The following is a 20,568-nucleotide window of genomic DNA, read 5'->3' on the forward strand; positions in this document are numbered from 1 at the left end:
ATCATTCATTCATTTGTAACTATGTTCATCATAACGTTATCGGCTACAGATGAGGAATTTGCTGGGGCAGTTTGGTGTTTAAAGCAACATTGGCTGGCTAACGCTAACGTGAAACTATCATAGCTACTGTAAAACAATATATAGTTTAACATTAACGTTACCTCAAGCTCCTGATGAAGGATGGACATCCAATACTGACCACGTCTCCTCAGCCATTCAAGTACCCAAATCCTTTTCTTTTTTCTGTTTTTTTTTTTAGTTTCAGCGCACAAGACAGCGTATACAACTGCAACAACTTGCTGCCTGCTCGCCATCTTGTTGTCAGGCATGCTGTGGTACACATGTTGTAGGGTCAAATAGAGTACGAGTGACAAACCCGGTCGTGCAATGGTAGCATTTCCCCAAGAGTCAGATTTCTAAATTCCGCCCGGCATAAGATGAGATCCTGCAACGGCTCCTATGTTCCTGTGGAAATTCATGCAGTTGAACAAATCTTGGCTCTCAGTAAGGAGCATTAGATGTTACTGATTCTGGCTGTGTCGGCGTTCATTCCAGTTCAGGGTCTGCAGCCCACTAAGGACCCGGCCTTCGCAGCCTGCGCAGAGACCACAAAGGTAGAACTGATTTGAGACGGCCTGGTCCATGGGGCTCATACCCACTGAGTTTCCTCCTCACTCATGGTTACAAAATGTCATGACGGCACAGATTAATGTCTAATGGTAAAATGTACTCAAACAGTTAAAGCAACCAAAAAAAAATATTTTTTCTTGTTTAACCTTACTTAAAACTTACTAAAAGATTTGATTGAAAACAATTCTAGGTAAACAGTGCAGAACAATGAATGATTTATGGTAAAAAGTGAACAATTATTGTAACCATGAGTGAGAAGGGGGCAGCATTTATGGGCTACTTTGTGTTTCAGAAGAGCTTTAAAGGATAAGTTCGGTTTATACAGCTTTTACATTGTTTTATAGAATGAAGTAGAACAAAATACTCACCCAGAAGGCTTTCCTGATCCAAGCAGTGCTTCGGGAGATATTTAGATCCAAAATCATACAGCGGAAGTCTGTATAATGGGACAGCGCTGTGTGGCTGTACTGACCTCTGAACTGACGAAGACTTTGTTTACGTTTTGTATTCTCTGGAGAGCTGACTCCTTTCTTTGAGGGACAAACGTAAACAAAGTTTTCGTCAGTTCAGAGGTCAGTACAGCCACACAGCGCTGTCTGGAGTGACACAGACTGCAGCAGAGGAATAACCCGGAGTGGACCATGATGGAATATTGGTGAAAAACATGAGTTTTTGGATGATTAATGCAGTTTTAGTAGCGGCGCTGTCTATGCCCCGATGGATCCCATTACACGGATGTCAGTTGCACGATTTTGGATCCAAATATCTCCTGAAGCACTGCTTGGATCAGAAAAGCCTTCTGGGTGAGTATTTTGTTCTACTTCAGCCTATAAACAATGTAAAAGCTGTATAAACCGAACTTATCCTTTAATGATGGAGGCTTTTCTTTCATAGCCCATCTTATGTTACTGTTTAAGAAAAAAAAAAAGTTTAACGCCGGGCTATTTGCTGCAGTATTTAGGTGCCGCTTTTACTGTAAAACTATGACATTACTACAGAAAAATTTACTACACTTGAAGTTACTTTGGAGTAAACTTTAATGTGTTATAATGAAGATGTTTATTTGGTATTTTTCAGTGAAACTGGATAGGATACATGTCAGTCTAACAGAAAGAAATAGTGGAAATTTAATTGCAGTCAATGCTAATTCAGGAAAGAAAAGCTGTTGATTTTAATGGTTTCATTTGTTTGTAAAGAACAATGGTTTTAAACTGTAAAGCTGACAGGTTCTTCTGTAAAGCTGTTTATTTTTTTTTTACCATATTTCTTACGGTATTTCTCTGGCAACCACAGCTGCATTTTTTTTTACTGTGAAAACAACAGATTTTTTTTAAGTGTGTCACTGCTAAATGTAAACAAGGCCTATGGTTTTCTTAATAACCCATGCTAAACAGTGAGTTTACTCTGCACACCATATTCCACTACAGCTCAGGTTTCAGGTAATCAAAGCAAGAAGAAGAAGGAAAAGCCACAGCTTTGTTGGATTATCTGAAAGAATACAAATGAGGAGAAACAGCCTTGTTATTCTGGCTGTGGTGATCCATTATGCAGTCCATTATGTGGCTCTCTGAGCAAACACATTAATATGGAAATACGCTTTAAAAGTTCTGTCTCAGACTTCATCTGTCTGTGTAAGGAGCATGAAAACCAGGGAGGTCTGGTGTTTCTGCTGGAGCCTCAGAGCACCCTTTGAGACGAGAGGTCATAGGGAGGTCAAGGTGTGAGGAGGACGTGTGCAACGTGTGCAGGTTACGCAGACAGGCTGGGAGACAAGTCCACCACCATGGACTCAGATAATGCTCTGCAAACATGTAATAAAGCATGTGAGGGTTAACGGTGTACTCACAGCTCTCCAGCTGCATGATACAAGTCTGCACATCCATGGGGAAGTTCTTCAGGTCCATGGGACATGACAGAGTCAGCGTTAGCCTGAAAGTAAAAAGAAAAGACGAGTCAGGAGTAAATCAGAGACAAAAGTATCAGAGCGCTTTTATTTGTGCCTATTTTATATTAATGTGACACTAAGTGCTTCATCTCTGCAAACAGAAGCACAGTGTTCCTGGGTTATCTCTGGCTCCAGAGCAGGAACTCTAACACAGCAATAATGAAATACTATCAGAGTCTGGAGCTGACAGGGAGAGCCTCAGGAGCTGCACTGACACTTTAAATGTTGTCGTTACATGGTAAGAAGAATGAAATTCAGAACTATCTTTGGTTTAACCTTTCCTTTACCACAACATGACTCAAGAGCCAAAGGTGAGTTTATACAGCATGGTTGTTCTGGATCAATGAGCTGGTATCATTCAGCCTCTCACAGATATCTTGGTTTAAACTTTGTTTTCTGACATAAGGGGTATTATTATTTTTTTTGTTTTAACAGATGTGGGGATTTAGGGATGAGGAATTTAGGAATGGTGTTGCGCTGTAGTTTGTCCAGCAGGGTGCGCCGTGACTCCATTGTTAGCTATACTTTAAGCACTGTCTACAGCACATGAAGCACAGCATCACCAAGCAGAACACAAAGAGGACCATTTCAAGAAATACTGACGTCACACCCACAAAGAAAGAGGATCCCTGCCTGTGATCATAAGTGTGGAATCTCATTCTTCGAGCCTCTACTCAAAGCTCAGCCAGAGATGAGGGTCTGAATCAGGGGTCGGCAAAATCTGCCATTTTGGACCCAAAACAGTTCATTTTTATGCTTCATGTAAATCTGCAATTTTTTTTGTGACGGTGTTAATCTGCCATGCGAGATAAGTTGTCATTAATTTTATTGTGGTGATACATTTTCCTATATTTTGGCCAACTCGTAAGCTTCTTCTTCTTCTTCTTTTTTTTTTTAATGAATTGGGCATCTGTTGGTTAAAAAAGACACCCACTCTTATAGCCATTCAAATACTTCCTCAGTTTAGTTCATAACGATGTTGGTTTATTTTGAAAAGTGGGGGGACAGTAACTATCAGTGTTGGGAATAACAGTGTTAAAACTAACACCATTACTTTTTCCAGTAACAGGTAATCTAATTAATAACTCTGTCAAACGTAGCATAATGATGAGATCAATCATGTTGACACGTCTATAACAAAGAGCTGTTGCTTAAGTCAACTTTTCAACAACAAATATCACACAGCTACCTGTGTGCGTCTGTGTAACCTGCAGTCACAGAGGATCTCCTGCAGCTTCTTTGGACTGAACCAACTCCAGAGAGAGGGGTGGATGCTTTTTGAGGTTTGAATGTAAGGCACAAGTAGCCGACTTGTTTTGATTTGAAAAAATATCAGAGAAGACAGGACCTGACTCAAAAATAAGGGGTTAATCCGGAGAAATTACACGTCAGGAGTGGAGTTGGGGACAGGGTTAAAAAGCAGGAGAATCCCTCCTAAATCAAGAGAGTTGGCAGGTCTGTATGACCTGGATCACTCAGCCAGACAGGACACACACAAAAATTATTGGGTTATTTTTTTCAACCCAACAGCTGGGTTGAGACTGTTGGTTAGTTTAATTGGGTTGTTTTCATTAAATTGGGTAATGTTAATACCTAGATTGCTGGGTTATTGTAGTTGGCAGTTGAGTTATTAGCTGTTGGGTTGTAATTTTCATTATATTGTGTTGGGTTATTTCGAACTACCCAACATGTTGGGTTGACGCTCGCGCATGCTTGACCAACAGCTACCCCCAGTTTACCCCAACTCATTCGACCCTCCCCTTCAGCTGCTTGCAGTCAGGACGCTGGATGGGCAAGTCTCGTTATGGCCCAACCGCGATTCTCTTCGCGGGCTTCTACGTGCAGTACCGCCATCTAGCAGCGTCGCATACTGAGAGACACCCTGAGAGACTCAGCTCTATACAAGCAAGGTTTGCTATGTGTGCATTATTCTTTCACCACAATGTTCCATTTATATTAACAAAATGTATATAAAGCTCACTGGGCGTCAGTGGCGCAGTTGGATGGCGCGCTTGGTCAGTGATCGAGAGGTTGCAGGTTCAAGCCAAGATCTAACATGGTATCACATGGTGATGTGTCCTTGGGCAAGACACTTAAGTTGATTGAGAGCTCCCACTGCTGCGTCAGTAGCTTGTAAATGGGCATCACAAGCCATCAGTGAATGGGTGTGAATGGGTAGGTGTAACCTGCAGTGTAAAGCAGCTTTGAGTAGTCAAAGACAAAAAGAAGCGTCATTTAAGCTCAAGTCCATTTACCTTTTACATGAGCGTTAGAAGCAGTGATTGTGAGCTCTTGGTCATTTGTAGTTAACGTTAGCAATATCTTCTTGTAGGTAATGTTGGGTTATTTGAACAACCCAACTGGCTGAGTAAAAGGAACCCAACAGTGTAGTCAAATTGAGCCTGTGGTTGGGTTATTTGAATAACCCAACTGGGTTGTTCAAATAACCCAACTGTTGGTTAAAGGAAACCAACCCAACTTGTTGGGTCAAAATAACCCAGCATGTGTTCTGTCCAATATTTAACCAGTGTTGGGTTAAAAAATAACCCATATTGGTATGTTTTAAACCCAACATTTTTAAGTGTGCAGGAGCTGCAGATTTAATGTGAGCGGGTGCTGAGCAGTCTGTGGGGTCAAACTGGTCTTTTCAGGATGGGATTGAACAGACACCACTTCAACGTCAGAGACTGAAAAGACAAGAGCAGACATGTGAACATCATGTCTAGGAGCAAAACCTGCTTAAAAACTAAATTTGTTTACAAAACAATAAATATTTCTTTTTAAAGTAATGCAATAATGACTTTCCCTGGAAACCAATTATATTTATGAGGAGCAATTCAGTGACTAATTCCATTACTTTATTGGGAACGTAACAAAAACTATAACTTATTACTTTTTAAAGTAATTTGCCAAGTGACATTTGGAAAGTGCTTGGGACTATGACTAAAATTGGTTTCACTTTAGGTAAAACTTACATAAGAAATATTACACCCCTAGTCCATCGAGTCAACAGGAAAAGCTTTTTCCTATCACTCAGGAAATCTTCAACCACAGCAGAGTATATACATAGACAAACAGAGCTCTTTCAGTTTAACTTAACCCTTCCTTCCACAGTAATAACACGCTCTTTGGCTCTGTGTAGCAGCACTGTTTCCAGACCCAAAACCAGGACCTCAGACTGAGACTACGAGTCCTGAGAGAGTTTCAAAGATAGCTCAGAGACTGTTTCCACAGCGATATAACTTCATGTTCGTTGTACAGTTTTCTTCTTTTGCAGCCCAAACATAGAGCCTGAATCTTTCCTCTTCTTTAAAGCACAAAATGAGTATCAAATGAATCATGGGAAATGTAGGAATAGTACAGGTTTTAAGAACACTTCACCTGTTCAGACACTTTATGCTCAATCTAGTACAGTCAGGCAGCTCTAAAATCTAGACCAGTGTGTTTTCTTGTTACCGCAACGTGTTTGGAATACACACACTTCCTGCCGGGGCAGGATTTCCTGCATCCTGTCGTTCTTGGAAGAAGTAGTGAATACGATGTCTCACAGCCTGAGGACAGCCTCTCAGGTTTGTGATACTACCAGAGCATGCACACATGCAATAAAGCAAAAAGGCAGACCACCGTAAGAGAGAACACCACATCATGGACTGAGGAAAGGTGGAGGTCACCCACTCGGAGAGGAACAGATACCAGACATGTGCAAGGGAGTCTGCAGAGGTCAGGAAAGATAGTAACACACCTGGGATTTTATATTAAAACCGTTGGACAACAGAGAGCTTGGCTGTCCTGCTGCTTCATGACAACCAAACCCCTTTAAATCAGCTGTCAGATAGGTCACAACTACAGAGCATGACTCTTCTGAGGGAGAGTCAAGATTTTGGTCTAAACATGTCAAAGCACAAAAAAAAAGAAAGAAACCAGAGTAACAGCTCTCAACCACCCGACCCCTCACTCACCTAATGGAGTACAAAACATTCCCGTTCTTGAATATCCTGAGGAGTTTGTTGTCTGTGGTCACTTCGTGAAAGTGGGCGCCTTTCTCGTTGGCAAAGAACAGATCTGGTTTCCAGATAGAGTCCAACATAGAGGGGTCCAGGTCCAGCGAGTCATCTGGGTACTCGGCATAGGCGAGCCGCGGGTCGTTCCACTGCTGACGGAGGAATATGTTGACTCTATAATCCTGCAAAGACAAAGAGGAACAGGACAGCTTCAGGAAGGCTCAGATGTAGACTGAATGAAACTGGATGGTAAAATCCAGACCTGATGGATTTAACATGCAGAGAACTGTTAAACACAGTGTTCTGTAAACAAGGGCACAAGCGAAACAAGGAAGCTTTAAGTAAAACTGGGATATTTAGTTCACAGAGGATTTAACAGCTTTGACACATTCATCAATAACTCAGAGTCTGGATCCTGTCAGAGTGACACCTCTGGTCATTCAGACAAAAGTGCTGATCAGTTTCAGCTGCAGAGGAACGACAGAGACCATGGCCCCATGCATACCCATCATCCTTTGCCCTCTGCTCTGGCTGCTACAGTGAAAGTGATGGTTGTGATAGCATTAGGGAGGAACAGAGAGGAAGCTGCTGAAACTGTGGATTCTCTGGTGCTTTTTAAATCTGACAACAAAAGCTAGAGATAGGCCAATTATTACCTGGGCTGATATCGCGATGTAATAGAATGCAATTTTTTGAAAAAAAATTGCAAAGGCTGCAATGGGAAAAAAAAAGTTACACGCACACCTGGAGGTGTAAATGTAACTGGAGGGAATATAGTAATATGTAGGCCTGGCCTACAGGAAAGAGCTGTTTATATATTGATATTATCCTTTGTCCTGTTGGTCAAATTATAGAATTATTTATTTATCACAATCGCAGTGTTGGTCCAAAACAATTGAAGTTGCTACTCTGTCTTTAGCATTGTTCCACTCACAGTACCATCTGATTGGTGACATCAGACCTATTGTTTTGAAAACCTGACTTACTGTCAAATTGACTTACCAAAAACTTTTGAGAGCTATTTATTTTGTCATTCAACTTTAACTAAGACAGATTCTTAACCTGGGAGCTGTTCAATCAACATATGAGGAAGGGCTGAAAAGTTCATTTCCTGCCTAGGAAGGAGTTATGCCATAGTGATAAAACTTGGCATGCATTAAATTCAACATTTTTTGACACTTGTGGCATGGTTTATTTCATTTGAGTGTTTCACGCTGACATGGTTGATCCATTAGGGGACAATACTCCAGCTTTACCAACTCTGCAAAAGTGGGCAGCTGAATTCAAGAGGGGTAGGGATAATCTTGAAGATGACCCAAGGTCTTGACATCCTGCCACAGCAACAACTCAAGAAAACATCGACTGTGTTGAAAAATAAACCATGCCCTAAATGTCAGAAAATGTTAAATTTAATGCATGCCAAGTTTCATCACTATGGCATAACTCCATCCTAGTCAGGCTATGAACTTTTCAACCCTCCCTCGTATGCTCAAAGACATTTAAACAAAGTTTGATGCTAGTACTGTCACTTATACTGCCAATGAAAACTGGCCCCAAATATTGGCTTCCTTACAACTGATGACCAGTAATGGTGTTGGCCCTGAAAAAAAAAACACATCAGTCTACCTCTGACAAAAGCTATCATGAGTTGTCCCTGTGTTATTATTTTTTTTCTTGAGGCTGGCTGCAGAAAGACTGGAAGTCACGTACACACCCAGCCATAAAAACAGACTTTTATAGCATTAAAAACATATTAACAGCCTGGTTCAAAAAACAACTTGGGTCTAAAACGCTGATTTCACTATCCACATACTGAACGGTGAGTGAATTTTTTTATCCCTGCGGTTTAGAAGTTATTAGGGTCATTTGAATTTCCAATCAGAGGAACAGCTTAGGTCAGGTGACTGCAGGGCGCCCTGTAGCTGCTGGAAGAAAAAACTCACAGCCGGCGTCACAGTGAATGTGGCTGGGTCCACGGATTGGCTTCATTTCACGGTTTCAGGGACACATGGGTGACGTCACGGATGCTTCCACGTTTTATACAGTCTTTGGTTACCACCCCATAACCAGTGGAAACACAACCCAAACATAGTCAGCAAGAACCATCTAACGCACGGATTCTCAACCTGTGGGCCACAGCTCCATGGTGGGCCGCCAAATCATTTCCAAAAAAGTATTTATTTATTTATTCATTAGGTAGGGGGTGTAATTGTTATTGGCGTTATAGACATTTGGAGGACTATCGGCATCAGTCTTTTTGTGACTACAATGGCAGATAAGAAATCAATTTAAAAATGTTACATTTTGGTTCTGGTGCAGCCATGCTGCTCTTTCTGCAGTCACCATTCTGTCTCTAGGTTTGTCCCACCCATAGTCACCCACCATCTGACTGGTTACACTCAGAGCTATTTTTTGGAAAACTTTATTCACCTAAGGAAACTTAGAAAAGCTTTTTATTCTTTATTAGACTTTAAAAGACATGCTGCTTAGCCTGGGAGCGGTTTGATAAACATATGCTTATAGGTATTTAAACAAAGTTTAGTTTCAGAGTTTTATTCTTCAACATTTTGATTCCAGTATTTTCACTTTTACTGTAAATGAATATCAGCTCCAAATATTGGTTACCAGCCTCCTTGACTACTAACAATAGGAATGCATATCAACCCTGAAAAAAAAACCCACATCGTTCTATCTGTAGTAATTATATGAAAATCAAACAGCCAAAACTGTTTTCCTGAAGGTGTTGCAACATTTTAAAGATGGTGTGTTAGCGACTGTGAAACTTCCAACATGTTCCTGGATTCAGTTCAGTCCTTATGTGGATTATATAGGTGGGCTTTGAGGATTTTGAGGATTTTGAGGCCCTGAGATGGAAAATGTTGGGAACCACTGATCTTATGTATCCAGGGAAGCAAGAAGTGGGGTGCTGAGGGTGCTGCAGCACCCCCTGGGGGTGGAGGAGGGGAAAAACTATATTTAGATTTTTTTTTTACCGCTTTTTTTCCCACACACATATTAAAACAAACTGCCGCTGTGCAACTTATTTACTTTTATTTTCTGTGCTTGTAACAATTGGATCTTGATTAGTAATAGATTTTGTGTTGAAATGTGTGCACGAGTCATTGGCCATCCATGAGATTTGCATAATACACAGGGTTTAGACACTGATAGAATGCACTCTTTGTCTCACTGACCCTCTCTCCTCCCAGAGACCTCACGTTATCTGTGTCCCAATTCAGGGGCTGCAGCCTACGGAGGCTGGATTTGAAGACCGATTACGTCACAGCGGTGCGTCGGAGGCTGTCCCAATACGGAGGCTCCTCTAAATGCGGCCGATGAATCCGTCCTCCGTTTCGAGGGCCGTGAAGGATGGGTTCGGTGAATCCTTCATAGCCTAACATATCCCAAGATTCATTGCGTATGAATGCCGAACATGATGGACACAGCCGAACTCCAAAAGGAGTCCTGATTTATCCAGATATGAAGGATTTCTGGAAACAACTATGTGATTGTGTTTCTAAAACGTGAAGGAATATTTTGTTTTTCTGTGTGAAAATGTGTTGTTTGGGCTCTTTTCAAGTAATATACTGTGGAAAAACAGTTCTTTATGAATCTTCTCATTATTAAAAAAAATATGTCCATAAATGTAAATTCTCTTGGGAAAAAAACTTACTTGGAGTTTTTTTTTTTATTTATGTATTTTTTACAGGGAATTTACAAAAGACATTAAATCATTTTAGCAGCTTTTATTTTATACTTATTTATTTATCATCCCCCCAGCACTTGATCAAATGTTGAAAATGTACGTTGTTGCCTTACTCTCATGTAGGCCTAAATGGTAGATCTATACTCTATCAATAGGGATAATAATAATACAAATGATAATAATAATAAAAATGATGATAATAATAATGATAATAATAATAACAACGCAAAGTAATAAAAAGATAGTAAAAATGATCCTGTTTAAATGTGAGGTTTTGGTTTTCGTGTGTTTAAAAGTAATGTAAGTCTGACTGGTGAGGGCGGTGCTGTGTGACATCGAGGGTGACAAACAGGAAATGCTTCGCAGACCAGACCGTCTCAATTCAGTTCGGCCTACGCGGTCTTCGCAGGCTATAAAGGCCAGGTCCTCCGAAGGCTACAGCCTCCGTAGGCTGCAGCCCCTGAATTGGGACACAGCTGTTGTGTCTTGTCGGATTGTGCCTTTGTGGTCAAGATGGGTAGAAGAGAGTGAGACCCAGAGAGACTGTCAGCCTGGACTGTGGTGCAATAATATTTTGTTTAATTGGTTTGAAATAAACCCAGATTTGTTGGCACACAACGTCTGTGTAGTGTCCACGGTATCCTTTGTGTTTTCCTTAAGTGTGAAGCACTCCTGGGCTGACTGTTCCTGACGCTTGTGGTGCGTGATTAAAAAAGAGTCCAGATGATGCGGTTGAAAAAATAAATAATGACATTTATTGGAGTCCTGGTTTTAACTTTTCAATAAAGAATCTTAAACTAAAAATTTCACTGCGATCTGTGCACGCCCGCAAGGTCTAAAGACTGTGCCCCAGTCAGCCACACCTCTAGGCTGACGTGCTCTCCTTTTACGCTCCCCACCTGCAGGGATCACAGTCAATAGGCACACCCACCACACACAGCTTGGTTAAAAATATAACTCAATAAATAAATACATATTAACTAAGGAATTGGCTCCTACATTACCGGCCTCTAATTGTATTTTGAGGTAGAACAAAAACAATTATCATAACATATCAAAAAGGAGCCAGTATTTACTTATCATTCTTTACAAATGCATCAATTTGATTGTCAGTCATGTGTGTGGTGGTACTCATCTTTACAATGGAGATGTCATCATGTCACTAGTCATCTTAGTTTAATTGCTATTCTTTGCATTCCAGCAGCAGGCAGATTTTGGTTATTGGCCTCTCCAGGACACTGGTGTGTGTTTTCACCTTCACAGCTCGCACCAACCCTTTAGAGTCTGCTAGAACTTCCAATACTTTCCCTAAGATCCAGGATCCACGTGGGGCAGAGGGATCTACAACCAGAACCACATCTCCAGGTGTGAAGTTCCTTCTTAGTTTGCACCATTTTTGTCTTTCCTGCATGAGAGGCAGGTATTCCTGGCTCCAACGTTTCCAGAATAAATCTGCCATATATTGCACCTGTCTCCATCGGCGTCTTATATACAGGTCGTTTCTGTCAAAGAGTCCAGGTGGCAGCATTGGTTTGGCGTTCAGGAGTAAGATGTGGTTTGGAGTGAGAGGCTCCAGGTCTTGTGGATCAGTGGAGACAGTCGTAATTGGCCGGCTATTCAAGATGGCTTCTACCTCACATAACAGGGTTTGTAGCCCCTCATCATCAAGAGTTTGCTGCTTCAGGACAGCGTGAAGCACCTGTCTTACAGATCTTATAAGACGCTCCCATATGCCTCCATGGTGGGATGCTCCAGGAGGGTTAAAACTCCACTGTATGCCTTTTTGAAGCAGAGCCCCTTTGATTCTGTGCTGGTTCAGTGAAGAGAGGGCCTTTCTTAACTCTCTCTGAGCGCCAACAAGGTTAGTTCCATTATCTGACCTTATATGTTTAACCTGCCCTCTTCTACATGTGAACCGTCTTAAAGCATTGAGACATGAGTCTGTGTCGAGGGAGTTGGCGACTTCTATATGAACAGCTCTGCTGGTCATACAGGTAAATAATACTCCATACCTCTTCAATGTGGTGCGGGCTCTTTTTGTTTCGATTGGGCCAAAATAATCAACACCAACGTTAGTAAATGGAGGTAGGTCTGGTTCAAGCCTCTCCAGCGGCAAATCAGCCATCTTCTGCTCTCCGGTTTTGGCTTTGCTACGTCTGCATAAAACACATTCAGCTATTGTTTTTCTTGCTGCAGAGTTGGCTCTGATGATCCAATACCTCTTTCGAAGCTCAGAGAGAACGTGGTTGCGCCCACCATGTCCAGTCCTTTGATGGAAATCCCTCAGAATGAGAGTGGAAATGTGCGAATTTTTAGGGAGTATGACAGGGAACTTTACTTCTTCTGGCATAGCTGCCCTTCTCAGGCGTCCTCCCACTCTGAGCATGCCAGCCTTTAACACTGGATCCAGCCTGTAGAGGTTACTTGTCCTTTTGACACTTGTTTTCCTCTGTAATGCAGTTATTTCCTCTGAAAAGCACTCTTTTTGGGTTAGGCTGATGATTGCGTTCTCTGCCTTCTCCAAATCCTCCAGATCAATGCTCTGACCACCTAATGTGGATTTGATGTCTGTCATTTTCTGGTCCACAGTGCGATCAGCGCATCCGGGGGCTGTGTGTGAAACACTTTCAGAGGAACAAAACACTTTTCTTTTGTGAGCCAGTATTTTCAAAATTTCTTTGAGTTTCAGAAGCCATGCTACTGCAACTTTTAGCTTTGTCCAGCTGGAGAAGTACATGAGAAACTTGTTGGTAGGATTCTCAGTGTCTTTGATGATGACTGTACTTACAGTATGGGTCTTTTTAACCTCTATGTCATCAAAAGGGAGAGGGGTGAATTCCACAGGAACCTTTGGCCAGTCCGTTTCCGATCCCCAGAGCATGTCTGGGCCATGGATCCAAGTCCTGTTCTTTATAAAGGCATCTGCTGTCTGCCCCCTGGAGGCAACATCAGCTGGGTTGATCTTTGTGCTCACATATTTCCATTGTTTAATCTCTGTGGCCTCCCTTATGATGGAGATCCTGTTCGCCACAAATGTGCGGAATCTTGTGTGTTGATTTGCAATGTACCTGAGCACTGCTTGGCTGTCGGTCCAAAACATTGAGCTTTCAAGCTGCATCTGAAGCTCTGTTCTGAGCACTCTGTCTACTCTGGTGGCAAGCACTGCAGCAGCAAGTTCCATCCTTGGAATTGTCATCTTCTTGAGGGGAGCTACTCTGGCCTTTCCCATCATGAATGAGACATGAATCGTGTTCTTGTCATTGACCAGTCTCAAGTAGCTCACTGTGCCATATCCATACTCACTTGTGTCTGAAAAATGGTGTAGCTGTGCCTGACTGTGTTTGCCAAAGTTGTTAGGCTTAAGGCATCTCTCAACCTTGAACTCAGTTATTTTCTGGAGATCCAACTTCCATTTTATCCACTGCTCAGAGTACATCTTGGGTACCTCTTCATCCCAACCATAGTTTATGCGGCATAGTTCCTGTAATAGCAGCTTGGCAGGCAGAGTGAAGGGAGCTAGAAACCCTAAAGGGTCATAGATGGAGCTGACCATAGATAATATTCCTCTTCGTGTGTGTGGCTGCGGCTTGATGCTGACATTGAATGTAAATTTGTCATTTTCCACACACCATTGCACCCCAAGTGCCCTTTCAGTTGGGAGTTGATCTCGGTCAAGATTGAGCTCTTTCACTTCTTTAGCTCTGTCTGCTTCAGGGATGGAGGATAACACCTTTCGGTTGTTGGTTATCCATTTGGAGAGGTGGAACCCTCCTCTCTGACATGCCACTGTGAGTTCCTTGATGAGCTGTATTGCTTCAGCTTCTGTAGAAACAGACTTTAAGCAATCATCAACATAGATATTGTTCAAGATTGTGTCAATCACCTCAGGTCTGAAGTGTTTTCTGTTATCTTCAGCTGTCCTTCTGAGTGCATAGTTTGCACAGCTGGGTGATGACACAGCACCAAAAAGGTGTACAACCATGCGGTATTCACGAGGGTTGAGACTTGTATCCCCTCCAGGCCACCACAGGAACCTCAAAAAATCAACATCTTCATTTGAAACCTTCACCTGGTGAAACATTGCTTGAATGTCACCCATCATAGCAATTGGTTCCTGGCGGAATCTGGTAAGTACCCCAATGAGTCGGTTAGTGAGGTCAGGACCCTGGAGCAGCTCTGAGTTGAGGGAAGTACCATTGAAAGATGCTCCACAGTCAAAAACCACTCTGAGTTTTCCTTTTTTTGGGTGGTAAACCCCATGATGAGGTATGTACCACACTTTTCCATCATTTCGTTTTAGCTGCCCCTGTGGCACTTCCTCAGCATAGCCTTTATCGATGACATCATTGAGGAAGTTTGTATACTCCTCATGAAATGATGCATTCCTTGAAAACTTTCTTTTTAAGCTGGAAAGACGTTGCTCAGCAACATGACGATTGTCGGGCAGTGAAACATCAGCTTTCCTGAATGGCAATCTGAGACTGTAGTGTCCATCCACAATGTTAGCTGAGTCTTTTACAATTTCCATAAACTGTTTGTCTTCACATGACATTTCCTTTGTGTCTTCATAGGATTTTTCATTGAACTCCATGTTGTACTGTGTGACCAGCAACTCATGAAGATCAACCACTGAGATCCTGTTGACAGAGACTGGGGATGAGTCTTTGTCATTTGTTCCTCCTCCTCTTAGTGGGCCGTTGACTACCCAACCAAGTAAAGTCCTCACTGCGTATGGGCCTTCTCCCTGGCTGTTAATGACCTGCAATGGCTCCATTACTTTGGGTGCATTAGTGCCGATCAGTAAGCTGATGTCTGCATCTATGGTTGGTAGTTTGATGTCTTTGAGATATGACCACTTGGCTAGATCCTTTTGATTGGGGATGTTATTTTTTGTAACAGGCATGGTTTTTTGAGTGTAAAACTCCGGAAGGGCTGTGAATGTGGTGCCATGCAGCTCACTCACCTCCAAGCCTTGGACTATATGACTACTGACAGTCTTTTCTTGACCCATGGTGCGTAGAAGAATATTTGTTTTCTTTCCTGTCATGTTCAGCTGATGCATTAGTTTGTTTGTGCAAAATGAGGCAGAACTGCCAGGGTCCAGGAAGGCATATGTTTGTACAATTTCATTCCCCTTGCTGGATTTTACCTGAACTGGCACAATAGACAGGACACACTCTTCTTCACCGGCCCCAATATGCCCACATGCGTTCAGAGAAATCTTTGCAACGCCTTTTGTGCCTTCCAACTTTTCACTTGCGGATGTTCCTTTTTCCTTTCCTATGTGAAGCACAGTTGGGTGTTGTAGATTGCACACTTTACACAACAAGCGGTTGCAGCAGTCTCTACTCATGTGCCCAGGTAGGAGGCAGCCAAAACAGATTCCTCTTTCCTTTAAAAAACTGATCTTTTCTTTGTGCAGTTTTCTTTTGAAGAGCAGACATGCATCCATTTTATGTGCACCTGAACAGAACAGACAGAAAGGTATGTTTCCAGCCTGGCCTTGGCTGCCCTGCGGCTGAGGGAATTTGGAGCTGCATTCAATGTTTGCTATGCTGGTAGCAAAGCTGCTGCTGGTGGGTTTCAACCTTCGCAACAATGTAGCTTTATTACCTTTGGGGGAACTGACATTTTGGTCTTGAATGTTGCCATATACAGGGTCTGATAAGATCTTTACTTGACGTTCGATGAACTTGACCAGGTCACTGAACTTCACCTTGCTGTTCCGCATTTCCTGTAGCATGCAGACTTCAGATCTCCACTTCTCACGAAGTTTATATGGCAACTTAGTAACCAGAGCTTTTAAATTGGAAGATAAATCAAGTTCCTCCATGTATGTGATTTCTTCCATGGCATTGCAGCACCCTCTTAGATATAGAGCAAAGGCCTCTAAAGCTTTAGAGTCTTCAGGTTTAATGGGACACCATGACAGAGCTTTTTCTATATATGCACTTGCAATCTTGAACTCATTGCCATAGTGCTGATGAAGGAGTTCTTTGGCTTTAACATAGCCCCTATCAGGATCCATGTACATGCAAGTTCTTACAAGTTCTCTACACTGCCCCCTGGTGTACTGCTCTAAATAATACAACCTGTCTTTTCCACAGAGTGTTTTGGTTTCTACAACATGCTCAAAGGCTCGTAAGAAGGATCTGTATTCAACTGGATCTCCCTCAAAGACCTTAACATCCTTTTGTGGTAGAGAAGAACAATGTTGTTGGGTGACAAGAGAGGCCGTGATGTCGTTCTGTCTCTGTAAGATGCTGTACAGAGTTATGTCCTGCACGGGCTTAACTTGGGTTGAAGGACTTTCCATCTCCTCTTGTTGTGGCTCCAGTGACTGATTTTGCTCAGAGATTCTTTCCTGTTTCATGGTTCCTGCCTTGACTGGTTTACTTGCCTGTGCGCTTTCATGAAGTTTTTGTGATGCTTTGGGGTATTCTGAGTGCCCCAGTGAGAAGTTGTACTGCAGTCCTTCCTTTGGTCGTACACTTTGTGTTTCTCCTGTGCTCTTGTGCATTGAGTTCCTTGGTGTGTGGCCGTTTTTCTTTTCAGACATTTCCTCATAATACTCATTCATTCCATCCGTTGTTAGAAGTTTGGCTTGAGTTTCCATAGTGTTGAAGACAGTAAGTTTAGCAGTGGCAGCATCCAACTCAGATTGTAATTCCAATGTTTCCTTTCTTTTCCTTAGTTGTTCCCTTTGTATATTGAGCTCCTGCTCTTCCTCCTCCAGTGCATGTTTATCTTTTAGTGCAGTTAGTCTTGCTATTAAAGCAGCCTTTTCCGCTTCTGCACAAATGCGAGCAGAGGATGTGGATGAGACAGTTGAGCATACACTCCCTTTAGACCTGAAGGAGACTGCAGCACTTTCACCAAACCCAACATCATCTTCATCGCCAGCCCTTGTCGTGGAGCCAGACAACCATTTATTAACATCATCCATAAAGTTATCAATGCTGGTTATTTTGGATTGAAACCAAGCGTCACTGTCACCTTTGTCCTCTTCCACGTGTAACAGTGCTTCATAAGCCCGGTGCGCTTCCTTAAAACCATCCAACAAAGTCTTGAATTTATCCAAGTTTTCTTTAACTTCATCTGCGTTCATAACGTCCTCCATTAATTCTTTAATGATATTCTTTCTGCGCGTTAACTGTGCAAGCTTTCCTCTTCTGATTAAGCGCATCTTCGAAGCATGCTCGCCGTTCCCTGCGTTTTCTTCGGCGACAGTTTCATGCAAAACCTTATCAGCCTGTTCGTCCCTTTTGTCGGCATCCATATTGCACAGATTTTATTTTTATTTCTTTATTTTATCAATATGAACAATTCGGCACACCTTGAATCTTGTTTTATGTCCTATTCATCATTATTGTTCCATCAAGGATTCGTTGCGCTGTGCGTTCTCCTCGTCTTCAACAGCGATACAAAAAAAATCATTGTCCATTCAATGTGACTCAAATCCTTTCCAAAAGTGCTTCTAAATTAGCTTTAACTTCTCCTTTAACGAATTAATTCACATTGCACATGTTTCAGTCAATAGCCTTTACGTTATGAAGCGTTGAGCTTTCGTTACCGCTGTGAGTTCAGCAGGGGAGACTCCATTGTTCTTTGTTCCGGATGGCGCGCTGTCCAAACAATTACTGCCCCTCCAAAGTGGCTGCGTCCAAAAGGATCACTCCTCATCCAAAGCGAGTCTTTAGACTAATGTAGTGTCCACGGTATCCTTTGTGTTTTCCTTAAGTGTGAAGCACTCCTGGGCTGACTGTTCCTGACGCTTGTGGTGCGTGATTAAAAAAGAGTCCAGATGATGCGGTTGAAAAAATAAATAATGACATTTATTGGAGTCCTGGTTTTAACTTTTCAATAAAGAATCTTAAACTAAAAATTTCACTGCGATCTGTGCACGCCCGCAAGGTCTAAAGACTGTGCCCCAGTCAGCCACACCTCTAGGCTGACGTGCTCTCCTTTTACGCTCCCCACCTGCAGGGATCACAGTCAATAGGCACACCCACCACACACAGCTTGGTTAAAAATATAACTCAATAAATAAATACATATTAACTAAGGAATTGGCTCCTACAGTCTGGTTATTTAGCTGTCTGCAGGCTCAATAAGAACCCGTAGAAAACCGAAAAAAAAAAGAAAAAAAAGACCAGATTTTTCGCGAGTGCGCACGCGTTAATATCCCCTGGTAGCTACAGCCCCCCCTGGTATAAATGACTTCTCGTCCCTGTATGTACCTATAGAGAGAAAGGTAAAAAACATGTTAAAGGTCTACAAACTCACCCCACAAAAATAATAACAAAACACTAGACAAACAAACAGCGAGGAAAGATGAACCATTTCCTCTCAGGGTCAGATTATGTTGGGCAATCAGCAGAAACCTCTGTGTAATTTATGAAGATAGACACAGCTGCAGATAATGAGATAATAACACAGGTGGGAAACCCTGGAGTCAGGATGTGGAGGATCAGAAACAAGTGGAGGAGGTAAAACAGGAAATGCACCACTACACATGAATGATCAGAAACATGACCTAAGCTGAAGAGCTGCACGAGAGCTGCTCTGTGTGGAGCTGTTTGGGCTCCTGTTGAGCCAGACCATGTAGCTCAGTGAAATCTCTAGGACCTCCTGTGGTCTGGGGTCAACCTGTGAGAAGAGAAAGGATCAGAGTTGGCTCCTCTATGGTGAGGTGGATCTCAGGCCCCGTTTACACGGAGACTCCCGCAACGATTCTTCCTTTGCATTTTCAAAAGCCACCCGCGTTTACATGAGGACGGTGTGAAAACGATCCGCGTTCATACGACTCTAGGAGGAGAAGTCTCCTCTTCTGTTCTTTCTTTTTCTGCCGTTTTGTTGTGTGAGACGGTCGGCAATCCAACCATAACGCGAATTACCGCCACCTACTGGCTCAACTGGAAATGTGGCTGAGCGCGGAGCCTTCACCTAAAACTGCGAGTGCGCATTCGGTGACGTCAGCGTTTCACCCTGAGACGCTCCGCTCTGTGTTTACACGAAGCTGGATGGAGGAGCGGATTCAGATCTTTCCACTCTGCGGAGCGTTTTCAAAAGTTTGCGTTTTCACTGAAAACGCAACGTGGTCTCGTCTAAACTGAAGGCCAAAACGCAACGAAATGTTTGCGGAATCGACCGTTTTCGGCGTCGTGTAAACAGGGCCTCAGACAGCTTGAGCAGAGTGTTTGTAGAGTCAAAGTAATCCCTGAGTCTTTCTGGATGTAATGTCTCCGGGTTAAGTCTCTGACTGGACCTGGGTCAGAGGGGGACCCTTAAAGCAGGGGTGGGGTGGACTGTCTGACCTTTGGTGGGAACATTAGCTTGTTTAGACTTACTGTCATCTAACTAACATGTTGTTTTACACCTTTAACAGATAAGAGAGCTCACGTTTCATCCACTGTGACCATCTTTGTCCATGAGGAGCGCTGAATGTTATGTGTTGCAGCAAAGTAGAAATAATCTTTTTACCTCTTGTGTGGTTATCTTTTAAATATTTTGAGAAATATCATTATCCATATCAGCTGTGGCCTTTGATAAATAACACCACTGAGGTGTTATTGTTTCATTCCTCTGCAGCGGCTTGCTCTGTCTGACCTCTTCTTTCCTGACCATCTCACTGCTTTCTCATCTGCCTTAACCTGTTCGCTGTTATCCGTGTGGGAATTAAGAACAATGAGAGGGGATAAGCCTGGCTTATGTGGGGGAGGGGCATGGCCCTGTTGACACAGACACACACACATAGAGTAAGAGCAGCAGAATCTGGAGCTAACATGGAGCATCTCTGCTCCCTGAACGGAGCCTCCTGAGCCCAGTATCACTTCTTTACTTCTTTTTCTTTACTGTGAGTTCAGCTCTTAAGAAAATTCCCAGAATGCACTGTTAAGGGCAGCGAGCGTCTCTGCTCTCTCTGCTCTCTCTGCTCACTGACTGGAAGTGACATCACTACTCTTCCACTCCAGTTCACCTCCAGCAGAGCCAGAGTCGTGACACGGGGAGCACAGAAGCAGCTAATGAAATTAAACAAGGTTAAGTCTGATTTAGGTGCGACAGTAACGCTAACTGTTGCTGACACTTTGGGCCTACATGAGTCAAACATGCAGGATTTTATTCCCAGAGCTGTGTCATCTGGATCTGAGGATCAGGCAGGAGTTTCCTGAAGCAGCAGAGCAACAAACTGAACACACAGAGGTATTATTACAGTGATGTCAGAGTGTGTAGACCTGCTCTGAAGAGCAAACTGACGCTGCAGCAGATCCATCTTTGTGCCTTTG

At 42.7% G+C, this 20,568-nt stretch overlaps 1 protein-coding gene across 1 annotated transcript in view; it reads right to left on the reverse strand.

Moving 5' to 3' along the window:
• The window catches only part of glra3 (glycine receptor, alpha 3), a 136,461-nt gene that overhangs the window by 31,962 nt on the left and 83,931 nt on the right, over nt 1-20,568 (reverse strand). Inside the window, exons 4-5 of the mRNA XM_074690985.1 lie at nt 6,535-6,758; nt 2,477-2,559 (exon numbers count right to left, since the gene is read on the reverse strand). Of these exons, the coding sequence (XP_074547086.1) occupies nt 2,477-2,559; nt 6,535-6,758 (307 nt within the window). The remainder of the gene's footprint in view (nt 1-2,476; nt 2,560-6,534; nt 6,759-20,568) is intronic.

Source organism: Halichoeres trimaculatus, unplaced genomic scaffold (assembly GCF_033239565.1).
Source record: "Halichoeres trimaculatus isolate MK-OKI-2021-1 unplaced genomic scaffold, fHalTri1.1 fHalTri1_scaffold_2, whole genome shotgun sequence".
Taxonomy (NCBI): domain Eukaryota; kingdom Metazoa; phylum Chordata; class Actinopteri; order Labriformes; family Labridae; genus Halichoeres; species Halichoeres trimaculatus.